General features: G+C 40.4%; 1 protein-coding gene across 1 annotated transcript in view; it reads left to right on the top strand.

Moving 5' to 3' along the window:
- The window catches only part of COL4A6 (collagen type IV alpha 6 chain), a 294,450-nt gene that overhangs the window by 240,546 nt on the left and 30,092 nt on the right, over positions 1 to 23,812 (top strand). The window contains exons 8-23 of the mRNA XM_036227183.1: positions 1,085 to 1,120; positions 2,889 to 2,951; positions 3,773 to 3,808; positions 3,986 to 4,027; positions 5,062 to 5,154; positions 6,474 to 6,527; positions 11,939 to 11,998; positions 13,043 to 13,087; positions 13,590 to 13,643; positions 14,870 to 14,939; positions 15,997 to 16,104; positions 17,037 to 17,177; positions 18,088 to 18,192; positions 19,929 to 20,089; positions 20,585 to 20,764; positions 21,319 to 21,502. Coding sequence (XP_036083076.1) covers positions 1,085 to 1,120; positions 2,889 to 2,951; positions 3,773 to 3,808; positions 3,986 to 4,027; positions 5,062 to 5,154; positions 6,474 to 6,527; positions 11,939 to 11,998; positions 13,043 to 13,087; positions 13,590 to 13,643; positions 14,870 to 14,939; positions 15,997 to 16,104; positions 17,037 to 17,177; positions 18,088 to 18,192; positions 19,929 to 20,089; positions 20,585 to 20,764; positions 21,319 to 21,502 — 1,432 coding nt within the window. The remainder of the gene's footprint in view (positions 1 to 1,084; positions 1,121 to 2,888; positions 2,952 to 3,772; positions 3,809 to 3,985; positions 4,028 to 5,061; positions 5,155 to 6,473; positions 6,528 to 11,938; positions 11,999 to 13,042; positions 13,088 to 13,589; positions 13,644 to 14,869; positions 14,940 to 15,996; positions 16,105 to 17,036; positions 17,178 to 18,087; positions 18,193 to 19,928; positions 20,090 to 20,584; positions 20,765 to 21,318; positions 21,503 to 23,812) is intronic.

The following is a 23,812-nucleotide window of genomic DNA, read 5'->3' as shown; positions in this document are numbered from 1 at the left end:
CCCTTAGTAAATTTTGGTGTGAAACGATTGATCCTATTTCCCTTGTCGAGTGGGAAGGAAGCCCATCATTTCCCTGGTAGCAAATGGGAATCTGTATGCCCAACATGAGGGGAAGATGCGCCCAAGCTCATTCAGCTGAGGATGGAAACTTTCTGTCTTCCATCCATGCACAGAGCCCAGAATATTTGAAATCACTTTGGAAGGGAGTGATGGCGGGTGTGTGAGAACTGGAGAAGGTATGGGGTTCAAGCTCTTGTCTATAGATGCCATAGCAGAAGATAGAATGTTAGTCTTGGAAAGGACCTCATGATTGTCAGATTCATGTTTCTCATTTTACAGGTAGAAAAACTGAGGTATACTGAGGCTGTGTGACTTGCTCAGAGTCACACAGCCAGTTTACCAAATAGCCAAAACCCAGACAGTGTTCTTTCCATTCTGCAGAGAGCTGATGTTTTAGTATAAGCTGAGTGGGTAACACTAGCAGGTGTCAAAATATGGCTGTTGTCATAGCAAAAATTGATGAAATGGATTTGGCCAAAAATCAAAGAGACTCTGGACCCAGTAGAATACAGCACTTTCCACAAGATTGTTATATTACAGATTCACACAGTGACTGAAGATGCTGCAAAGTAATTAAAACAATCAGAGACTGTGTGCTCTGTTGATTCTCCCTTGAAATGTCTGATTTGTATTGTTTACATATGGGCATGGATTCTCTGTGGATGAGGGCACAAAGGCAGGTAGCTTTCCTCCAAAAAGAACAGGGAAACTAGCCTTCAGAAGCAATTTCTAATTGATAAGTTCCTGGCAAACGTGAAAATTATTTAATCCAAGTAAAATATGAAATCCTGTTCAACTAAAGATATAATATTTGTGTTCTAGAGTCCAGATTTCAGGAAAAAAGTAAAGAGTTGAACATTTCCGATTCATAAATTATTTAAAACAGAAGACCTTGAGAGAAGAGGCCTAAGCTTTACCAATGTGTTTTCATGCCCATAAATCTTATCTATGTCAGTTATCTATGAAATACCGCAGGCTTGATTTATTAATCTCTTCAGTGTCCCCACCTTTGTCTGTTTCTCAGGGGGATCCTGGGCTGCCTGGATTAGATGGAATCACTGTAAGTTATTATTTATGTGTTGAGCTGTCAATTTTTAGTAATCATTACTAATGGTCCCTTTTCATTCTTCTCTATGGAGTTCGAAATTATTTGTCAACTTTCTCAAGAAAAATCCAGAAAGTTGACATAGAATGGGTCACGCTATTTACATTTTCCAGATGAGAAAGTACTGAGAGGATGAACTGTCTACCTCAAGTTACACAGCAGGCAACCTTTCAGACTTTTATGCCAGAGTCCTACATACTCCCTGGGATATGTTATGAAATAGTTTTGTTTTTCATTCAACAAGCATTTGCTAAGTATTTTCTGTGTGTTTAGAGTGCTTTGGGTAAAACCAAAGTAGAACACTCTTCTTTAAAAAGTATTCTGTGTAAAAATTCCTTTTAGGGACTCTAAATAATAGTGAGTTAATGAAAAGCCCTGAGTTGTATTAATAAAAGCTTTCCGTTTTCCTTAAGTTTCCACATTGTCATCAATTTCCTTTGAAATAACTTAAGAAAAGCTCCTTCTAAATGTCTAACCACTATGCTGTACACCTGAAACTAATATAAAATAATATTGAATGTCAACTGTAATTGAAAATAAATAAAGAAAAAAAACCTTCCTTCTTCCTTGTTTCCTGTATCAGGGTGTCTTTCTTTCTTCTTTCATTTCAGAATAGGGTACTGAGCAACTACTATCAGCAAAATGCTATGAGTGATCCCTGAGACAATGCAGACATGGTCTTTGCCCTCCACTCCACCCTACCCCACCCCGGGCTCTAAAAAACTAATAGGAATATGGGATAATAATTCCACAAAAGCTTTGAGGAAGAGATACTGTCCACCTAAGGATACATTATGAAAGACTTTATATCTTAGGTAGAGAAGATAGCATCTGAGAAGTGTGGATGATGTTTAGGCTGGCTGGCAATAGGAGGAAGCTTTCTAAACAGAGAGAATTGTGTGAGAAAAGGTAGACAATAAACAGAATGTATATGAGCATACTTGCAAACAGAAATGAGTAAGGACCAAGGGCATCCAGGTTCCCTAGAGCTAAACATTGTCTTAGATAGCGTGTTGACTAAATTTGTAGAACATTCTCTATATTTGCTACCCACAAAAGTATAGTTTTCATCTACATACACAGGCATGATGAATAAACCATAAAGATTAGGAAATGGGGGTGTTGGAGGCTGAATAAGAGATTTGTAATCACTAAGGTTATTAGTTATTGTCAAAACAATATTGTACTATCATACATTTCCTTTCTCTTCCTTCTGTCTAAGTCTTGACTTCACTTAGTCTCTCCATCCCTTACTTCTTAAGGTATAGAACATTCTCATCACCTCAGAAAGTTTCTTCCTGCCCTTTTCTAGTCAATCCCTGCCCCCACCTAACTCCAAAGGCAACCACTATTCTGATTTTTTTCCATCCTTAGATCAGGTTTTTCTTAGTCTAGAACTTCATATAAAGGGAATAATACATAATGGAATCTTTGAGGTCTGGCTTCTTTTACTTAGCACAATTTTTTTTTAAGATTCATCCACATCGTTTCATACATCAGTAGTTCAGTAGTTTGTTACTTTTTATTGTTGAGTATCCCACTGTATGGATGTGTCACAGTTCATTAATTCTTTTATCAATGGACACGTGGGGCATTCCAATTTTTTACTGTTATGAATAAAGTTGCTATGAACATTCTTGTGCGATTCTTGTGGACATATAGTTTCTTTTTCCTTGAGAAACTGTCGTGCTTTTTTGATCTTGGTAAAAACTTGCCTTTCTAGGGCCCACGAGGAATACCTGGCTCTCCAGGAGCTGTAGGACCCATAGGATTACCAGGATTACAAGTAAGTATCCTAAATCTACCATGTAATCATGCCTTCTCCGCCAGACCATTCATAGGTGTACATAAATTTAATGTAAACATAGGCTCTCCTAATGGAGAAAGGCAACTTCCATTCTTAGTGGATTAAAGTGAAGTGTGCTCTTGTAAGGAGCTATATGTTGTCTTTATTTATTAGAGTCTTTCTGACTATCCGCTCTGCATCTCTAAAGCCTCCTAGTCTAGCTCAATCTAAAGAATAGCCCACAGGTGGCAGATACCTGGCCTATATTGCTACCATCCACTCCCTTCACTCATGTCACATGTTGATAGCTAATTATATCGCCACTACCATCACCTTCCTGAACACAGAAGCAGCTTTAAAATCCTTCTCAACACTGCACCTTGGACAGCTCTCCCTACCTATCTTTCTGATACCTGACCTATTTGCCATCACTGGCATAGGAAGAGCATAGCCAGTCATCTGTGTGGTTCTGGGAAAGCCTTGCCTCAAATTGTTCTCTCTCCAGTGCATGAAATCTCACCACTGATTACTTCGATATAACTTTGCAGAAGGTCTTTATTTTTTTAATTTCCTGGCCTACTGAGAGGAATCACACATGAAATCTTCACTACTATAGCATGAATGTGGTTATCAGGTCGATTTGAGAGATTTCAAAGAAGATTTAAAAAAAGGAACCATGGGAGAAGGAGCTATAATTTGCTGCACAAAAGCCAGGCTACACCAAGACAGTGGGGGACTTACCCCAGTAACTCTCAACATGCCAAGGTTCTTTTTGGCTGAAACTAACAAGTGCTAACTCTTTCCATTCATTTTTAATATAGGGTCCTCCAGGCTTTCTCGGTCTTCCTGGTCTTGATGTAAGTATACATCCCCTTGGAGCATTTGGATTCCTACCACTGAGTACTCTAGTTTCCCCAGAGATATTCTGGTTTGGTGAAATACACTTTCTGGTAAAAAGACTGCATTCCAATTGAAGTTGCTGGAGCTTGTTTAGTAATTGATTTTGTTTTTCCTCCCTGCACCCCACACCCCAGGGAAATATGGGGTTAGGTTTCCAAGGAGAGAAAGGAGACAAGGTAAATAGATTTTGAAAAATACCATCTGCATTCCATATGTTCCAAGAAACAGCTTTGGCTGCACCCATGTGCCTGCTTATGTAAGGGGATTTAGATTTTTGCCTTGAGAAATGAGCATTTCCCACCCCACATGGGTTCTCTTGTGGGGTCTCTTGAGGGCTACATGTGCACATACCACACATATGATATTGTGGTCTTTCTCCTTCAAAATATTGTAGCCTTTCCACTTCCTACCTGCGAAGGGCATATGTCTTACAAATATAGTCTCTTGAAATATATTTCCTCTTCCTTCCACCTGGATATTTCCCTGATGTTTCGTGTATTGTATCACCTTCTCTTTCTTTTCCTCTACTTCTCCTCTTACCTCCATCCTTCCTCCTCCTCCTCCTCCTCCTCTGCTTCCTTCCTCTTCCTCTTGCTCCTCCTCCTCCTCTCTCTATCCCCTCTCTCCTCCTTAACCACTCTTTCACCATTGTCTTTTACTTCCTCACCTTTATTCTCCTTTTTCCTTCTCTACAAATCATGTAGTGATTTGGAAGCCTAAGGGAGACTGGGAGCTTGTCCTCTCCACTCTTCATAGCTGCCTCTTGTAGATTGCTCTGCCTTCAAAGAGCAGATTCAGTCCCTCTTCCCCTATGTTTTAATATGGACTTCACTGCCTCTTCTTGTGCTCCCGGACCAATTAGAGTCTGATCACTGTTGCCAAGAGGTGACCATTCACCTTGCACAAATCCCTTTATTGTTTTTTTAAGTACCCTTCATACATGACATCGCAACCATGAACCTGTGGTTTCTTTTCATTCATCTTCCTTCCTCCCTCCACAGTGCTGGTACAAAATACATTTGTAGAGGCTTATAATTCTTCTCAGCCCTTGGCACTGATAGTTTTATTTCCTCATTGATACAAGGGTAAGGGTGAAGAGGCTAAATAATGGACAGTTTATTCATGAATTACATCCAGATGAAAAATCCACCCTCTAAAGAAATGGTCAGTGTGGCTTCTGCTTTGCTTAATATTCCCTTTGATTTTATAGGGGGACGTTGGCCTCCCTGGCCCTGCAGGACCCCCACCATCTACTGGAGAATTGGAATTTATGGGATTTCCCAAAGGAAAGAAGGGATCTAAGGTAGTGACCATTTAAGAACAGGAAAAATTAATAAGCCTTTTCCTATTAGTACCAAAGTTCAACTCTAATAACCAGACTATACTGGAAGGATAGAGGGTTCGGAACAATGGATTTTTGCTTGGAAGTGTTGGCAAAGCCTTCTTTGTTTGGTCCTTTGTGAAAAGCTTTCAAAAAATTCTGGATTTTGGTGTGTGGATATAGGTATGCTTGAGTTTCTGAGTATTTGTTTAAGTGATATTTCCTGTGTTTCAGTTTTGTAGATTCAATTATCAATATGCTAAATAACTTTAAATAATTATTAAATAGTTGTGTTTTTTTCTTCTAACTCTCAACATTCTCAATACTTATGTTGCCCCCAAAACACTGTGAAAGAACACATACGATATAAATGTTTGTTGTTTGAGTTATCTTTTTAAAAAATTTATTTGCCCTCAAAACTTGACTTTGCAAAAATGATATACTGTTACCAAGTGGCAGTAGATGCCCTAACTCACCTACCAAGGCTGAAGTTGTAAACCTGTTTAATCAAGATATTTTATAGTCTGTATTTTTATGTGAATGAATGTACATATGGTTGTGTTTAGATGGCCGTATGCTGTTGAGGTGTGTAGATATCTCTCAGTAACCTGCATTTCCTTATTTCCTGGAGTTCCCTTAAGTTTTGTGATTCTGTGCCTGTGGTCAAGGGATAGGCAAGGGAAAGTGTTTAGTCCCATTTCTTTAATATTGTCTTTGTGGAAGCAATAGCTCCAGGCCCTCTCCAGGTTTACAAGAAGTAATCATTGATTGGAAACAGTTTGGAAGCATATGAAAGATTTCCTGCCTCCCTGAGCATTCCCAAACTTTAGAGAGCCCTTCCACGGCACATATATGTAAATTAGTATATCAAGGAAACACTGATTAAAGTGTTGTGCCCCTATCCAAATTGTAATTGTTACTCTTTTTCCAAAACCATTGATTTCTTTGCAGCCTTTAATTTGCTATAGTAAATTACACTGAACAATTTCTTCCACTAGAAACAAAAGAAATGATCAACCTTTCTATCTCCCAATTAGCTTAGGTTTGAAATTCTGTTTTAGACAGTTTTCTTTCCCTGCCTTGGGCCTTGGTCCTTCCCACACTACAAAGGGCTCCCTAAACTATGACATCCTGGTGTAGTTACTTGTTGGGGAGACTGAGAAATTTATGCCACCCTTTGGTGTCCCAATCCTGATATCCCATTGTTTCCCCACTGCTCAGCCTAAGTAATTCAAGCGAGCCATCTCCTTTATGTTTACTGCTTCCTGCTGCTACTCACTAAGCTTTGCTTGTTTTTCTAGGGGGAACCAGGGCTTCAGGGTTTCCCAGGAACAAGTGGCCCTCCAGGTCTCCCGGTAAGTATCCTTATATGATCAACATGTATTCAAGGATCCAACTGAACAAAAGCTATAGCAATAGAAGGCTAACAAGAAAACCTCTTCCAATGGTTATTATAGAGAATTACAGCATCTTTATTTTTTGAAAGCATTTAAAATGTTCTTGTTTCTTGAACCCATAGGGACATTAGCATGGTTCTTCATCAGACTATGTCTTAGAAGTTATCAGCTCAAGCTCTAGAGTTAAAGCAAACATAGGCTTGACTTCTGGTTTCACCAGTTTCTAGCTATGTGACCTTGGACAAGTTTCTTAAGCTAATGAAAGACTTACCACATGTATAGCATTTATCGATTGTTCAGTAAATGGTAGTTAACCTTAGTAATTCTATCTTCATTTTCCTATCTACCCTTGTATCTTAGAATCCTTCACTCAACAAACACCTTTTGAGGGCTCCTATGTGCTAGGCATTCTGCTGGATCTGAGACTAAAAGAGAGTATATAACAGTCCAATAAGTTGAAGTCCCCATCCTTGAGGAGAGTACATTCTAATAAAGGAATGAGGGGGAGATAGACAATAAAAAAGTAAATAAGTGAATCAAGAACAAGTTAATATAATAGTAAAGGACACATAGAAGTTAAAAAAAAGGATATAGTGATGGAGTGTGGATGGGGAATAAGGTGGGCTAATTTAGATAGCAGGCAAAAAGGGCTTCTCTGAGGAAGTACATATTATGAGGAAGCAAGTCACATGAAGATCAGGAAGATTGTTTTTGGGTGAGAGAAACCTAAGTGCCAAGACCCCGAGTTTGGAAAAAGCTCAGAGCTTTTGAGGAACAAGAAGGTGAGAGGGTGGGAGCATAGTGAGAAAGGCCAAATCCTAGGCAAAGAGGGGCCAAATCATGGAAATTTTGGAAGATCAAATGTGGCTTTTGTGTTAAATATAGTAGGAAGCTATTTGAAGGCTCTGACTTGTATTTTTAAGAAGATCGCTCTTGGGGCAGGGGAGTAAAGAATGGAGGAAGGGTGAGGCAGCAAACAGAGGCTACTAAAATAGTCCAGATGAGAGATGGTGGTGACTCGAACTAGAATAATAGCAATGGAAATGGAGAGAAGTACATGGATTCAAAATGTAAAAAGTTTAAACTTTTTATTATGGAACATTTCAAAGATATATGGAGTAGAGAGAATATCATAATGATGCCCTGCATATCTATTACCCAGCATCAAAATTTAGCAACTCATGGCCAATCTGAAGCAAATAACAGACATATCATTTCATCATAAATACTTCAATATTTCTAAGAGATAAGGATTTTTAAAAACATAGTGATGATATCATCGCTAATTAATTATTGGTAATTATTTAATATCAGTTAAATCAGAATTCAGATTTATGATTATCTCATAAATACATTTTTATAATTGCTTTGTTAGAATCAGAATACAAAGGAGGCCCACACATTACATCTGGTTGATATGCCTCTTAAATTTCAAGATGTGTTTTGAAAGAGGAGCTGACAAAAATTTCATGGATAGGGGTAAGGAGGGAAATGAATGAATCAAAGATGACTGGGACTGCCTCTGTTTGCTGGCAAAGTGGAGATGGATGACTAGTGCTTCTTTTCAATTCCTTGAAATACTTTGCATCACTCCAAGTGTCCAGAAAACAGAGCCAGTAGAGCCAGTGGCACAGGTTGCTTCCATGATGATCTCTATTACTCTGTAGAAACACAGGGGAACAGAGAATAATCTGTTCAATGTACTTGATTTTAATCAGCTCAGTATCTAATGAATCATAAGGGAAGAGGACTCAAATGTTGGAGACAGGACACCTGGACTTGAGACCCAGCTCCAACTTTGGGACTTTTTCAAGTCTCTGAACCTCTCTATATATCTATAAGATAGCACTGGTCATACTTACTGTTTTGAGGCCCAACTCTCAATATATGTGAAGTTTCTTTACAAAGTATAAACATGTAATGCCCAGTATGATAACCACTAGCCACATAGGGCTACTGAGCCCTTGAAATGCAGCTCATCTGAAATGAGATATGCCGTAAGTATAAAATAAAATATACGCCAGATTTAAAACACTAGTATTAGAAAAAAATCTCAAATGTCTCATTAACAATTTTTACTTTCATGTTGAAATGATAATATTTATTATAGATTCAGTTAAATAAAATGTTATTAAAATTAATATTACCTAATTACTTAACTTTTTAATATAGTTATAACATAGTAGCTCACATTATATTTCTCTTGGATAGCACAATTACAAAGTACTTTGCAAGCAGGTCGGGGAAGAAGGTTTCAACATTCCTTTGTGAGCATTTTACATAGATTCTAGTTAACTCGCATCATGCTCGTGAGATAAGCAAGGTGGGCTAGACTTATCTCCTTGTACTGCTGAGGAAACCATGGCCTGAATGGATAAAGAGAGTTGTCCAAAGTCACATAGCAAGTTACTAACCAAACTAAGACTGAAATTCAGCTTTCTTGAATTCTAGCCTATCCAGGGCTTTTTTTCCCCATACCATACTGCCCTCTACAGTCATGGTGGTAGATTTTATGATCTCTGGTGCCCTTGGAGTCACTGGCTTATTCTGCCTCTCTCTCTCCCTCCCATTCCCTTCCCAGTTCTACCTCAGAGGATGCCCCCTGCTGCAGTTTCACCCTGTTCCCTTTTATCCGTTAAAAGAAAGACTGGCTGACAACAATTCTGGATGGTAAATTGCAATATGGTTTCAAGCTCAGCATTTCCAGTGTTTCACAGTGTGGGCTGAAAAATAGAAACCCCAGTAAAGACATCCAAGCTGGAAAAAAATACCTCCCTTTACATAGCACAGCATATTTTCAGCATATTTTCAAAAAACAAACAAAAATATCAAACAAAAAACAGAGTTCTCAGCCCACTCTAGCATAGATTCAATGTGCGACCGTGGCCAAATCATGAAACTCCTTCACTCCTAACATCTCTATTTGCTTAATGGGAGCATAGGTACCTTATATGCCTTCTGACAAAAAAGTTGTGAGAAGAAATTGGTAACTTGTTTGAGATACTCTGGGCTTTTTAGAGGAGACACACTTCTCAAATCTAAAGCCCTCAGATAGGCTTTCAATTATCCACACTAACTGAGAAACAAGGCAGCACTAAGGATGCAAATCTCTAGGGAATCCAAAATGTCTCCTTTAACTATTTGTTTCCTTTTCATCTCAGCCTTAAACTTTGCAGGAACTGCTGACATATGGCCAACCTCATAAATTTAGTCCTCACCTTTCTCTTTCCCCCTCTGTAGTGACCAAATATCCCTGATTTTCTGACTCAGTCTCAGCTTCACACATTTCTCTCCATTGTCCCCAGGAGTACAGTCACACTTGTAGGCCACGGGTACTCCCATACAGATTGTCAGAGAGAATCATATACCTGTGTTCCCTTTGTCCGAGGAACAAACGAACATAGGGGTAGGACAAAATAGAAGAGATGAGGAGAGAGAAGAGAGAAAATTCACATATCTTGAGGTACCTATTCAATGGATCTGAGGCAGTTACTGGGCATATGCAGTTCTCCTTCAATCAAGCTTCAGGTTTTCCAGGAACTTCAAGTAGGTCCTCTGGAGAAAGAGCCTCAGTTGCCAGACTTAAGCTAGGCCCTAGGCCCTGGGCCCTGGCAGCCTGAGGGACAATACCAACAGGGTGACATGGCCAGAGTTGAGAAAGACTTTCCTAACTTCTCAAGTTTCAAATCTCAAGTCACCCCTGCAGTGCCAAGTAGAACAGATTTCTGCAGTTTAGCTTCCAAAATATTACCACAAATTCCTTCCCACAGCCTCACTCCCCTTTTCGTGCTTCGACCTCCCTCCTGCCTTCCTCAGTTAGAGAATCTGGTCTTGCTGTGGAGGGGGATCTAGCCATGTCCATCGCCTACACTGTGGTCGTAGGGGAGCCGCTTTGGGTTCTGGAGAAGTTCAAGCAGTATGTGACAGCATAGTGGCCTGCCTTTCAGGGAAGCATGGCTCTGAGGACGGGTGGCCCAAGTGTCTCTCACTGGGCAGTGGGGCCTGACACCCCCTGGTTCCGGCCTAGTGTTTACAGTTTGCTTTTCCCTTTTCTTTCTTTCTTTCTTTCTTTTTTTTTTGCTATAACTATTTTAATTTTTTTATATTTTGTTTCTAATTATAGTTGACAGACAATATTATATTAGTTTCAAGTGCACAAATTAGCGATTAGACATTTATATACCTTACAAAGTGATGACAACAATAAGTCTAGTAACCATCTGTTACCATACATAGTTATTATGATATTATTAACTATATTCCATATGTTATAGTTTACATGCCCAGGACTAATTTATAACTCAGTTTGCCTTTTTCTTGTACCATCCTCCTTATCCTGCCTCAGTGACTATGCCATCCCCCTTACTCCTGGTCAAGTGACTGAAATTGAATTTTTGCAGAGCCACTAATATCCTTAAACCAAAAGTACCAGGAGGCCAGGGCCTTGGAGATGAGGCCTATAAACAACCAAGCTAGTACTTTAATGAAGCTCTTCTGGCCACAGGTGAGAAGGAGTGTGGGAACAGTGGGCACAGGAAAACTCATGATGAGGACTGGCTGTGACTGGGCCGGGTTCCAGGACATCTTGCTAGAATAGAGTGTTCAGCAGAGTCATGTGCTGGGAGATAAGTTGAGCTTACAGCCCAATATCTTGCCAAGTTATCTATTTTTTATTGGCTTTAATCCACAGTCAAAAATTACTTAATTTTTTCCTTTTAAACTTTTTATGTATTTGTTTTTGTTCAATTGTAATACAAGCTCTCAGTCTCTCTCTCTCTCTCTCTCTCTCTCTCTCTCTCTCTCTCTCTCTCTCTCTCTCTCTCTCTCTCTCTCTCTCTTCTCCCTTTCTCTTTCATAAACCAAGTCTTCAAAGGCTCATTTTGCTTTCTGAGGGAGGACAAGGACCCCTTGCCTTTACAACCGTGGCAGGATAGGTGGGGGACACGAGGCAATTCCTAGACATTCTTTCCTTGACCCTTTGCAACACTTTTGTTCTCTGGGATATTATTTCACTTAATTCAACAAGTATGTATTGGACTACCTTGTATGTGTTCAGCCTGCAGTAATGTGCCCTGGAGAAGACAGAAGTGAATATGATATAGACCTTCTGCTTACAAACTTTCATATATAGCCCATCTTAGTGCTTTAAGAGTTTGGGGCAGCGTGGGCTGTCAGAGCTTTCAATGGAAAGGCCAGGCAAGTCTGGCTGAAGTTTTTGACTTCAGAGGCCAATAGACACATTCTTCCAGGTGGCAGCATGTCTTGGTTTCCAATTTGAGCTGGTTTGAAATTACCTACTTGCTTTGGATGGAGCCAGGAGACCTATGAAGAAAAAATGTTATAACTATAATTTCTTTTTTTTCTTCTAGGGTTTTGAAACTGCTGGAGAAAAGGGAGAAAAAGGAATCTCTGGTTTACCAGGACCTAGGGTATGATCCTGGAATGTAGCTTGCGTGGGTCTGTTAAGTCACCTGGTCCATTTTATTTCCTATTTGCATCTTTATGTTATGTAACTTGATGGCCACTTCAGCTTCTCTTGTTTCTTCAACCTTCTGGCAGGTCCCTAAGACTACTTTCCACTTTGCCCCATTCCCTTGATTTAGTGGCTGGCTCCTTTGAATAAGGAATGATGTACCCTCTATACTAGGTGACTCCTCACCCTATTTACTCTCATTGTCCTCATGTATAATTATCTTCTGGGCTAAAGAATTATGTATTATCTTGCTTTCATTCTATTCTATCCCAAGGGAATGTGGACAAGGGTGAGGAGGAGTGCAGGAATGGAAGAAGAGGGCCAAATGCAATCTTTATGACACAGAAACAAGCCTGGGAAATTCTAGAACATTGTGATGATTGGAGTGAGCTGTTTCCAATAATCTCAGCTAAAGTGGAAAACTGTTAGCTTCTCTGATCCCTAGATTCGGGCATTTGCATCTTAGGCTGTAAGCAATTGGCCAGCCTTAGCCTTAAAGAAGTAACATTTTAGAGAATTGTGTTTTCAGCTTGTTCATGAAACTTGTTAAAGAGTCTTGAGTATTCAGCAATGTTCATCCATCACCCTGCTACTACTTTCTTTACTTTTTCATACTCCCTTGTCTTGAAAACACATAATCACCAACAAAGAAGGCATTTGGGGTGAGAGACAAGCAGCCCTCCCACAATGTATTTAAAAATCTCACTACCTGGAACTAATGCAGACTAATTAGATACCACCCGCCCTTTCTACCAAATTCCACCTAGTACTTAAAATGTTTCCATTTATTTAGCTCTTTGAAAATGTTCTGCCTGGCTATTCAGCCTGATGGATTGGTGTTTAGAAAGAAGTCATTAAGCCAGGTCTAGGAACATTCTCTTACGTTATTTTAGGAGCCACTAAATCCTCAACTCGGTTGAATAGCTTTGTTGTATAAGTCTAGTGGCTTTTTCTAGTGTGGGTTATTAATCTTTCTAAGATGCCTCTATTCTCTTTACAGGGTCTCATGGGTTTAGAAGGAGTCCAAGGCCCTCCAGGGAGTCAGGTATAATGGTTAATATCATTAAATCCTAGGTGAACGAAATCTCAATCAAAAGGTCCCATCGTTTTACTTAAAATGGCCATTAATCCAAAGGAGGACACTGCTTATAATGCAAAATGTCCACCTCCTTTTTATTGGTATAATCTCAGCCACTTTTCTTTTGTTTGCACCCAAAAAATGAGTATCCAGTGTTAAGTTCCATGCCATGTCATGCCATGAGGCAGCCATACTTCTTTAACATGTTATCAGGGCTTAGCAAGGCCAGCCCTGCTTGTATTCATCTCTAGCCTTGTGGCCCTTGTACCTCCATGCAAGTTGGCTACCTAGCGTGCCATATTGCCTTCTGTAACATTTTATAGATTCCAGAGTCAGGTAGAATACACACCTGCCCTGAAATGCCAGCCAAGATCCCTGTGCCATTTCCCTCAGTCTAACCCAAAGACCAACCCCTCTTATGTTCTTAGATATTAAACTTAGTTGTAACTATTATTTTATTTTGTCACAGGGCAAGAAGGGGTCCTCAGGTTTCCCCGGGCTTAATGGACTGCCAGGAATTAAGGTAATGTTGTTGGGAAGTGAAAATCTGGGATCAGGGAGGTGGAAGAGTAAAGGATTGCCATAAATACTCTTTAGCCCATTTGGGCTACTGTAACAAAATAGCACAGGCTGGATGGCTTATAAACAACAGAAATTTATTGCTCACAGTTCTGGAGACTGGAAGTCAGAGATCAGGGTGTCAGTATGCTTTGGTTCTGGTGAAGGCCCTCTTTCAGCTTGCGAACTACCTACTTCTCACTGTGTTCTCACATGGTTGAAGGGGTAAGCTAGCTCTCTCAAGCCTCATTTATTAGGGTACTAATCCCAATCGTGGGGGCTCTGCCTTTATGACCCAGTCACCTCCCAAAGATTCTATCTCCTGATATCATCGACTTGGGCATTAGGTTTTCAAATGGATTTTTTGAGGGAGGATTTAAGCATTCAGATACAGAAATGCCACATATGAGAAATAATTTTTTAAAAATATTTTGACATTTTAAATGTCACTCTTTTCACATGAAATTCATGCATCCTACTTTGAACATACTAAGCTGATGAATATTTCTTAGATACTACTTTATCAGTGGTGGATTAAAAGAGTGGACTATAGGAGTAAATCCATCTCTAAAAGGAGAGAAATATTTTATTATTGACATTACTTAGAATTTCCAACTTTTCAGTTTTATTTTTGTTCTTTAATTTTCAAAGGCATCGCATCTTCTTATTGCCTATACCTGGGGCAGATAACTCCCTCCACCCCACCCTGGATATACCACTGAATCTGATTCTGGTCTCTGAGTGCCTCTTTGGGGATAATTAGGACTCCCTTGACTTCCTTTGCATGGCATCATCCACTAACAAAGACAGTAACAGTAGCAGAGTCCCAGGCCTGCTTAGAGTGGAAAAAAGAGTTGAAACTCTGCTCTCTCAGGTGCAGCCATGTTGTCTACTTCTGTGATATGTTTCCCAGGCCCAGAAATACATTGTCCTGGAGTTGAATTCCAAAATAAAATTGAGCTCTCTTGTCCTCGACAGGTTTTCAATTGAGTGTCAGGCCTCTGGCCTGCCTTGTGCCACCATCTTAAATAGATAAGACTTTGAAATTAACCTGTAGATTAGTTTGTCCTGGAAATCAGGGGTTACAGGAGGAAGAACCTTTCATTTTCCAGGGAATGATTTTAAGGACACGTAGATCTTGAGTGATAAGGTCACAGAAATATTTACATTTAATGCATTTAATCCTTGCAGGGTGAACAAGGTGACATTGGTTTGCCAGGTCCAGATGTTTTCATTGATAGAGATGGTGCTGTGATCTCAGGTGAAACTTTTCATTGATTTGAGTGGAGAAAAAAAGACAAGGAGTTAAATTCTGTATCCCTTGTAATTGTGAAAAGAACATTTTTTCAGTCACTGGATTGCTGCTAAACCCAACACTCCCAAGGGCCCCTCATGGGTCCTGAACTTTGGGAATAAAGTTAACTCCAATATCTTGGGGAAAGAAGCCAAGTCCTGCACGCCATTTTTGCGTTGGGTCCACCAAGATTAGGATTTGGGTTGGCCTGCGCCTGTATTTGCTAAAAAATGGTTCTTCTAGTGATACTTAGGGAAATATTGATATCCTCCCCAGCGAGGCTGACTTCAATCTGATACTATTGGATATTCAGGGTCTCATCTACATGATCCCATGCATGCTTTATCTTGACAATTTCATTGGAAGTGTAAAAGTATCTTTGGCTAGGGAAGCAAGTGTTTGACAGCTGTCAAGAGTATGATGCTTTGAAAGTTCGCCTTCACCTCTCTTTATTCTAGTTACTGTGTGTGCCCAACTCTTCCTTTTACCTTCTACAAAGATCCATATGCCCACTGTCTCCAATGACTTCTTGCTTTACCAAAGATTTCTACTATGGTGCCTCTTCCACCTGAGTCTCCAAACTTATCCCTTTCCTCTCATCGTCTCAGGCCCATGCCCAGTCTGGTAAACTCATTGAAACTGAGGTATTAATAGCTGACAGTGGCTTCCTGTGTTCCACTCCCAGGAAATCTATGTGTAGAAGTAGATTTCAACACCTTAACCTAAGTGGTAAACAGTTGAGGTATTACAGTAGGTCACTAGTAGTAGCAGAAGAAACTTCTTGGTGCTAACCAGATCTAACCATGGAAAGTAAGCCCTAGCCAGACCAATTCTGAACTCTAGTGGAACCTTAGCCCAAGTAAGCCCACTATCACATGAGACCATTATCATCGTGGAGATCTATGAAAGGCAAGAAAGGCACTTCTTACTGAAGATATCTCTTTGCAGCTCTTAGGCATTTTGTGGCAAATGCCTTCTTAGGCAATTTGTGGCATTACTGATTTTTTCTTCATTGCAATATCAGGTTATCCTGGAGACCCCGGTATGCCAGGCCTCCCAGGTCCTAAAGGTGATGAAGGTATCCAGGGTCCATCCGGCTCTTCTGGCATCCCTGGCTTACCAGCTTTACCAGGTAAAACAAACTAACACACTTCCTGTACTGATCAGTCCTCTTTCCACTCTGCTATCCAGCATCCCCCTTCTATACCTCTGGTCATGTGCATACCTGGCCAAAGTCAAAGGAAAGTTTGACTATAGTCAATTTGCTTTCCACTGGCAGCCCAAGACTAATATATATGAGAAGAGGGCTTGAATGGTCATCTTTCCTTTGGCCCCAATAATGTATCATAGTTTAAAAAGGCAATCTGAGACTGTCACTGAGGTTTGCAGCATCCAAAGTGTCCTGGGTTGGACTGCCAGAGCCCTATCACTCTTTGGAAGATATGCCTTCCCAGTCAATGCTTGCAAGAAGGGGCTAACAAAAGCCTAGAAATAGTTTGAAACCAGACTCTCACTCTATACATAATTCAGGCACTACAAGTCCCAGGATCCTATGGATTGTACCCTTAAAACAATCATTGGAGGGGCGTACATATGTTATTCTATCGTAGTAAAAATAGAAAGAGCATGCCTGAGTCTGAGAGGCAGTTATGTCCCAAATATAAATCCTCATATATTACTTTTAAAGGCACTAGTTTCTAAATGCCTTAAAGATGGGCCTCTCTGTAAGGATACCTGTGCTTTTAAAGCAGTCACTTGGAAGAGGTATAGCTGATCTCAGTACCAAAGTGGAAAAAATCAAGAAGTGAGGCTATAGACCCAGTTTGCCACTAAGAATATCCACACCCCTAACCATGTTTTATCGTGTCTTTGGGCCTTAGTTTACCAAGAGGTTAGGCCAAATGATTCCTAAGGACTCTTTTATCTCCGAAACAAGAGAAGGGTAAATGCTTTCCCAAATTTTTCCTTTGGAGTTAGTTTCCAGTGTATGCCACTGAATATAATACCCCTGAAGAGTAAGTAGGGTGACATACTCAACATTTTTGTGGGGGCTTATCTTTCCAGGTGTGCCAGGTGCTCTAGGGCCCCAAGGATATCCAGGCTTGAAAGGAGACAAAGGAAACCCAGGCCGCACCACAATTGGGCCAGCTGGCTTTCCTGGCAAAGATGGTTTGCCAGGTTTACCAGGCCTGCCAGGCCCACCTGGTGAGTTTTTCATTTCTCTTTGGTCTTGAGACTCAAGTGTGATCCAGACTGTAGAACAGTCATGACTTTTGAAGGAGAGAGAGTTTCATAGGTGAAACAGCTAATCCAGGACATATTATAACTGCACAGAGGGCAATGATGAAGGCCCCATCCTCTCCAAATCAGGGCCCTGCTTCTACAGTTTAGAAACCACAGCAGTCAGAGCATTCGTGACAGAACAAGCAAGTGAGGGCCATCTTGATTACCAAACAGTACTTAATGCCTTCTGATTTTTGTACTCATTTCATTCCATCTTTCTCTGTTCTCAGAGGCCACCTCTAGGCCTCTGGTCTTACAGCTCCTGAAGATGAAGCATTGGCTCTTTCAATCTTTCCCTGGTCCTCAGGGGTGGGCTGAGAGCCTAAGAAATGGGAAGCCAAGCCTGGATCCTCAAGGTGGCTGCTAAAAGCCTCCACAGGGCTTCTTCTCCATAGATCTTATATCTGAGTGTGAGATTCCAGCTTCAAAGAGAAAGGCTGGAAATATGCCCAGCATGTTTCTTTGTAACCTAAATCCCATGACCACAACAGTTTGCATCCATTTCCTCTTTTGTCCGAGGAGGACTCTCTGGGATAGACATTGGGACTGCTGAGTTACTGAAGCTGCCTTGGTCATTCCTGTATCCCCAGTAGTCTGGTCCACTGCCTAGAACATGGTAGACATTCTGTAAATAGTAGTAGAGTAAATAGAGCCAACAGAAGATGGACTTGCTGCAGACCTCAGGTCCCTGTCTTGGATTTTTTGCATGTGGGGGTCTCTGCCCTGGCTGTTGAACCTTAAGAGCCCACACCTTGGTGAATGAGCTGCAGTGCTGAGTCAGATGAGCCCAGCTCATGTAAGCTGCCAATTTTTTGTTTCTTTTTTTCTGAAGGTCCAGCATTTGAGAATGGAACCCTAAAGAACACAGAGCCAGGGTTCCCTGGTCTCCGAGGAGAACAAGGTCCAAAAGGAAACCAAGGTCTCAAAGGAGTCAAAGGTGATTTTATTCCCCAAACTCCCTGGAGAAGATTTTCTGGGGAATGAGCAAACCAATAGCCTTAGGAATCTGAATGGAAGCAATCTTGGATCTTTATTGGGGATTTAATTATAAGATTATTAGAAGTGCTATATTTGGGTCACTAAGAGTGAGGTTGGCTATTGCGGTCACACAGAACAAAGGGGCTCACAGGCTACTTACTCTTCCTACCTCCTCCACATGCAGAAGCTATGCCAGCAGCCCAGGGTGTTAACTAGCACATAATGCAGCCCCCCCGCCCCCCCCCACCCAAGTTTGCAAAGCCAAGAGTGGAAGTCACTTATCATTACTTCCAGCCTGAACAAAAGAGTTCTGAACAGGTCAATAACTGGCACTCTGAAAAAGCCAACAGGCTTCAGGGAAAAAACTTCAGCCCCTACTGATGTTGAAGGACCCATTTATTATCCCAGTCTTCAGCTGCACTGCTCTCTCCATCTGCTTGTTGCCTTTGGGTCATTCCTACATTTCATACTCTGAGGGGAAGATGCTAAAGCTCAAATGAATCATTTCATTTTAGTTGCAATCCAGGCCAGGTTGGATGAAGATGTGAAACAGCTGGCTGAAGAGAGGTTTGGAGATGACCTAGTGATTTCGAGTACCTGAGGTCTCTCCTCTGTTCCCAAGCAATTCACAGCTCTCTTCAAACTCAAACAGAGAGATCCTAACTTTTCTCTTTTCTCAATGCCTGTTATAAAATGTCAGTAAGTATTGGAGCTAGTTCAGAAGTTTTTGAAAGCTTCATCTCTACTATTCATATCCAAGGAAGACTGTTTTGGGGGAAGGACATTAATTTGCAAGTCTTGACTAAGGATATTAACCTTGGCCCTTCCTTGACTCACTACAGAGATAATCTACTTTTCAATGCCATCCTCTCTCCTAAAAGAGGGACAACCCTTCTACATTCCCATTGGGCCAGAAGGTTTTCTCTAATTGGGATAGTGATTCTCAAGCTTCATTATACATGAGAATCACCTAGCAAAGATTACTAAAAATTAATTCTTGGGTCTGGCCTCCTGAGAGTCTGACTGACTAAATCTAGGGTAAGGCCCAGCAAGCTGCTTATAAACAATCATCACAGAAGACTTATGCAGAATGTCCACAGATCACAGTTGAGAAATGCTAACTTGGAGAACAGATTGTTCTCTCAGTGTTTCAGGAATTATCACTTTTCTAAAAGTAATAAGAGGTCCTTCAGAATTATAGGGGAGCTCAGAGTCACCTATATTGGCCCAAATTCTCATTTTCCAGACTATAAACATGGAAGGTATAGGTGGCTGGGCTACAGTGCTAGTGACTCCTTGATGCCTCTTCAGAGGTGCTTTGCTGAAATCCTTATCATCAATTTATTTTGCATTCGTTTGGGTATACAAAAGACATGGAAAATGACATTTTGGTGAAGAAAACCTTTGAGTGGCTTGGATTCCAGACCATCAACTGGTTAGCATAGGTCAGGGGCTCTCAACTCTGGCTGTACATTAGACTCACTGTTGTCTGGGCCCCATCCCAGACTAATGGAATTCAAATTACTAGCACAGATGTCCTTTGATAGAGAGTGAACACAGTTCATTTGAGTCTGTTCATGTGTCTTTTGATTGCCTCCATGGAGTTGTTGAAGTCTCAGATTACCACTGTCATGTCTTCCTTCTTTTTGGAAAGATGGCCCACATTGTTTAATACTGTCTTTTATTTTCTCCCAGGGGACTCAGGTTTTTGTGCTTGTGATGGTGGTGTCCCCAACAATGGACCACCTGGGGATCCAGGCCTGCCTGGGCCACCAGGTCACATAGGCCTGCCAGGCCTTAAAGGAACCAGAGGAGATCCAGGCTCTGGGGGCCCACTGGGCCCACCAGGGGCTCTAGTAAGTCTGGGCAAACTTGGGCTCTGAAGGTACAATGGGAGCTTTTCAGTTCCCCTCACTTCTCACTAATCACTTTTCTAAGACTTAAAAGAAAGATGAGGATAAAAAAAAAGCTTCAAGTTTTCGATTTATACTATGAAGAAAGAGGACTAGATGATCTTTAATGTCTCTTTCTGCTTTAATCTACCTATATTCCCTCCCTTCTCTTTAATCCCTGCCTTCTTTTCACAAAATCATTTACATTTTCCTAATACTGTGCTAGGTCCTGAAGATAAACATTAAAATTAAGACAAGGGTACCAGAGTTAAAGATTTCAAAATTTAGAAAAAAAAATAAGAAAATAAATGAGCAATTATATCCAAGATGATGACATAATCAAGTGCCTATAACAGTGCTGAAGTATACTCAGGGACTGCTTTATGTTAGACCTATGCTAGGTGCCAGAATTCTATTAAGTCTGTGTCTCCTGATCATTCCCTTTTGTCTCTTTTTCAGGGTTTATTTGGGCCTCAAGGTCCTATAGGTCCCAAAGGAAAGAAAGGGGAATCAACCTTCAGTACAAGATTGGGGATGCCAGGAAAACAGGGTGATCCTGGCCCCCAGGGTCTCCCTGGTGATACAGGAACACCAGGCAAGGACGGAATACCAGGTTTACCAGGTCTGCCAGGTCTCCCGGTACGTTGAAAATTCCTAAGTGATTTGTTCCATAAATCCTCACACCTGACTTGGAAAGTTTTTTTTGGTGGTGTTGGGGGGTGGTAGGGGTTGTTGATGGCCACTGGACTATTAGACAGGACAGAACAGAGTCTGAAACATCTTTTCCTGCCTCTTCCACTGACACTTTTTGCTCTCTTTTTCCTTTCTGTAAAATAGGAATCTTTTCTCAGAATAGATCATTGTCTCATTTGATAAATGCTAGTGATAATGGGCCATATCACTTAAAATGTTTCAGCTTCTCAGTAGCTTTCACTTGCAAATAATTCAGCTGCTTTCTGTGATGCCCACTGATCTAGGACTTTTTGCATTATCAGATCACCCAGGGTTGACAAGCTTCATTCCCACTAACTAAACTCAGAGGACTTAATTGATAAACTAGAATGACAGAATTTTAACAAAAAGAAAAAAGAAAAACTAAGCAGTGGTCACACTGGTTACCTCTTTCCTACAGTCAGAAAGCTCTCCGCATAGATCTCTAAGTTGGGCTTCCATTCTTCTCATGTGTTGTCTAGGGTGATGATGGACAGGGCTTCCCAGGTGAAAAGGGGTTACCTGGACTCCCTGGTGAAAAAGGTTATAGTGGTCTACCTGGCCTCCCAGGAATTGGGCTACCAGGATCCCCTGGACCTCGTGGGCTTCCTGGAGACCAAGGAATGCATGGATTACCAGGGAACCAAGGCCTCCCTGGGCCTCCAGGTAAGTTAGGGAATCAGATGGCTTTGGACTTAGAAGACTGACCCCTCATAGAGTATAAGTATGGCCCAGATGCATGAAATGTATCATAAGAAGAGACTTGGTTGGTTATAGTCACTACTTTCAATCCTGTTAAGGGTTTTCATGTGGAAAAAAGGATCATAGTTGTATTGTGGTATGCTTACATAGAACAATATAGATTTCAGCTCTACTTAATGAAAACCTTCCTAACTTACAATCTGAAACGTAGCAGACCTGCCTTGGGAGATTATGAGCTCATAATCCCTGGAAATTTTAAAGCAGAATTTGGATGACCATTTATGATGAGTGCCATCGAAGTAATGAATAGGAGATTGGACAAGGTGTTCTCTAAATTGTATTGTGATATCATCAATAGGGAAGAACCTTTCCTTATTTCATGAGATCTCAGATTGAGCAGAGAGCTTAGTATATAGTCTAATCTCCATTTCATACCTTAAATCTCTTCCATTTATGTACGTAGTTTTCCTACTAGAATTTCAGGAGTTATTATGAGTGACCTGCTTATAGATTGTAAAGGTACTGTGCTAATAATTTGCCTTCTACCACATAGCCAGAACAGCTCTTTATCTCAACTTCTATGTTTCCACAACTTTTGTGTTTCTACACTTCTTACAATCATCTGAAGTTTGAAACCTTGAAATTGATTTCTTATTCTTCATTTAGAATGCTTCTTATATTCTTCCCTTCTTCTTGCTATTAACTCCCATCTCATGCCTAGCTTATTGAATACCTATATGCTTATTGTAATAAATCAATAGTTGGACAGATGAGTGGATGGATGGACAAATGGGTGGATGGTTAGGTGAGTCAATGACAACATATTACTAAGCAGTTTCTCATGTCCTACCTCCAGACTTTCTCTACTCAATTCTACTATGAACATTGGTGCTGATTCAATATCTGTAATGTATTGATATCAATGTGTTATTCTCCTAGTCTAAGACCACAAATGGACTCTACTGAATAGAGGATGATGACCAAACTCCTTTCTAACCTAACCTTATCTCACACTCATCATAATTTGAAAAAAAAACACTTAAGACAACAGTATTTTTCACTGTCCCCAAACACAATATGTTCATTTCTAATTTCTAACATTTTGCCCATGTTGCTTTTTTTTGGAATTCCCTTCCTTTTATCTCTATCCTAGCCATCTTTCAGGGTTCAATATAAGCTCTACTTCTTCCACTAAGCCTTCCCTTGACTTCCACAGTATGTAATTGCCACTTAAATTATATATATTTACTTTCATTAATGCTTTCACTTTTTCAAACTGCATTGTAAGCCTCTAGATTCTAGGGAAAGTGAGTAATACCTTTTTAGCATTTCTCAATCTTTCTAGTGTAGTGAAATGTTCCAGAGGATACCAATATATACTTGCAGAAGAAAAGGCCTTCCAAAAACCAAAGGGCTACTTCTTAGACCTATTTCTCTTCTTTCCACCTTGCTACCTTGAAGAATTACCAAAAAAGAAGATACAAGATCTTATAAATTTTTATTTATTTTAAAATCTAATTTTGTGAACTAGTATAACAAGGAAAATGGTATAGATTAAAAATTGATGATTCAATATTCTTAAAACCAAGTCATTATTTCAGTTCATAAATTTCTATGAAAGCTGTGAGAAATTTTACCAAACAAAATCATCCTACCATTTGGAAGTTGTGGCATCAGATATAGCTTTGCTTTCAGCCCTGTTTCCAGAGACATCATTCAGGATCAATCCACTTCTCCTCCACCAATTGGGTCTTCATTCTAGGTCAACCCATTGTGTAGGCAACCAGATTTTAAACTGAGTTATAATAATATGGTACACGTAAACTTACACACACTCAAATTCGGATATTCTCAACAGTCCAACTGCTTGAAAACAGGCTCAGTCAATGGAAGGAAGCCCACAAGACCATTTTTTATGTCAACTTTTGTTAGGAAGTTCTTAGGAATATAATGATATAGTAAGCTATAGCCTGGGAGACGCCTTCTGCAGAAAATGTTCTTGCTGTGGTACCAAGACTTTCCAAAAAATTACTTCAATTAAGAGCATTAGCTTTCATTTTCTTTATATTACCACCAAATATAATTCCTCAAACCTAGCTTATTTTCCACACAATTTTAAAAACACGTAACTTGTGGGTCCCAGACATTTGCATTGTGGTCATTACTGTTGCCATGAAAAAGGAAGATGCTGTTCCTAAATGTACTCACGCCAACTAGCGGTGGCCCAGGCCAGGACAATTGCCTCTCCAGGAAAGGGAAGGTAGTCATCAGAAG

Source organism: Rousettus aegyptiacus, unplaced genomic scaffold (assembly GCF_014176215.1).
Source record: "Rousettus aegyptiacus isolate mRouAeg1 unplaced genomic scaffold, mRouAeg1.p scaffold_m13_p_9, whole genome shotgun sequence".
Taxonomy (NCBI): Eukaryota; Metazoa; Chordata; class Mammalia; order Chiroptera; family Pteropodidae; genus Rousettus; species Rousettus aegyptiacus.
The sequence above is the reverse complement of the archived record's forward strand: the minus strand, read 5'-3'. Positions and strand labels throughout refer to the sequence as shown.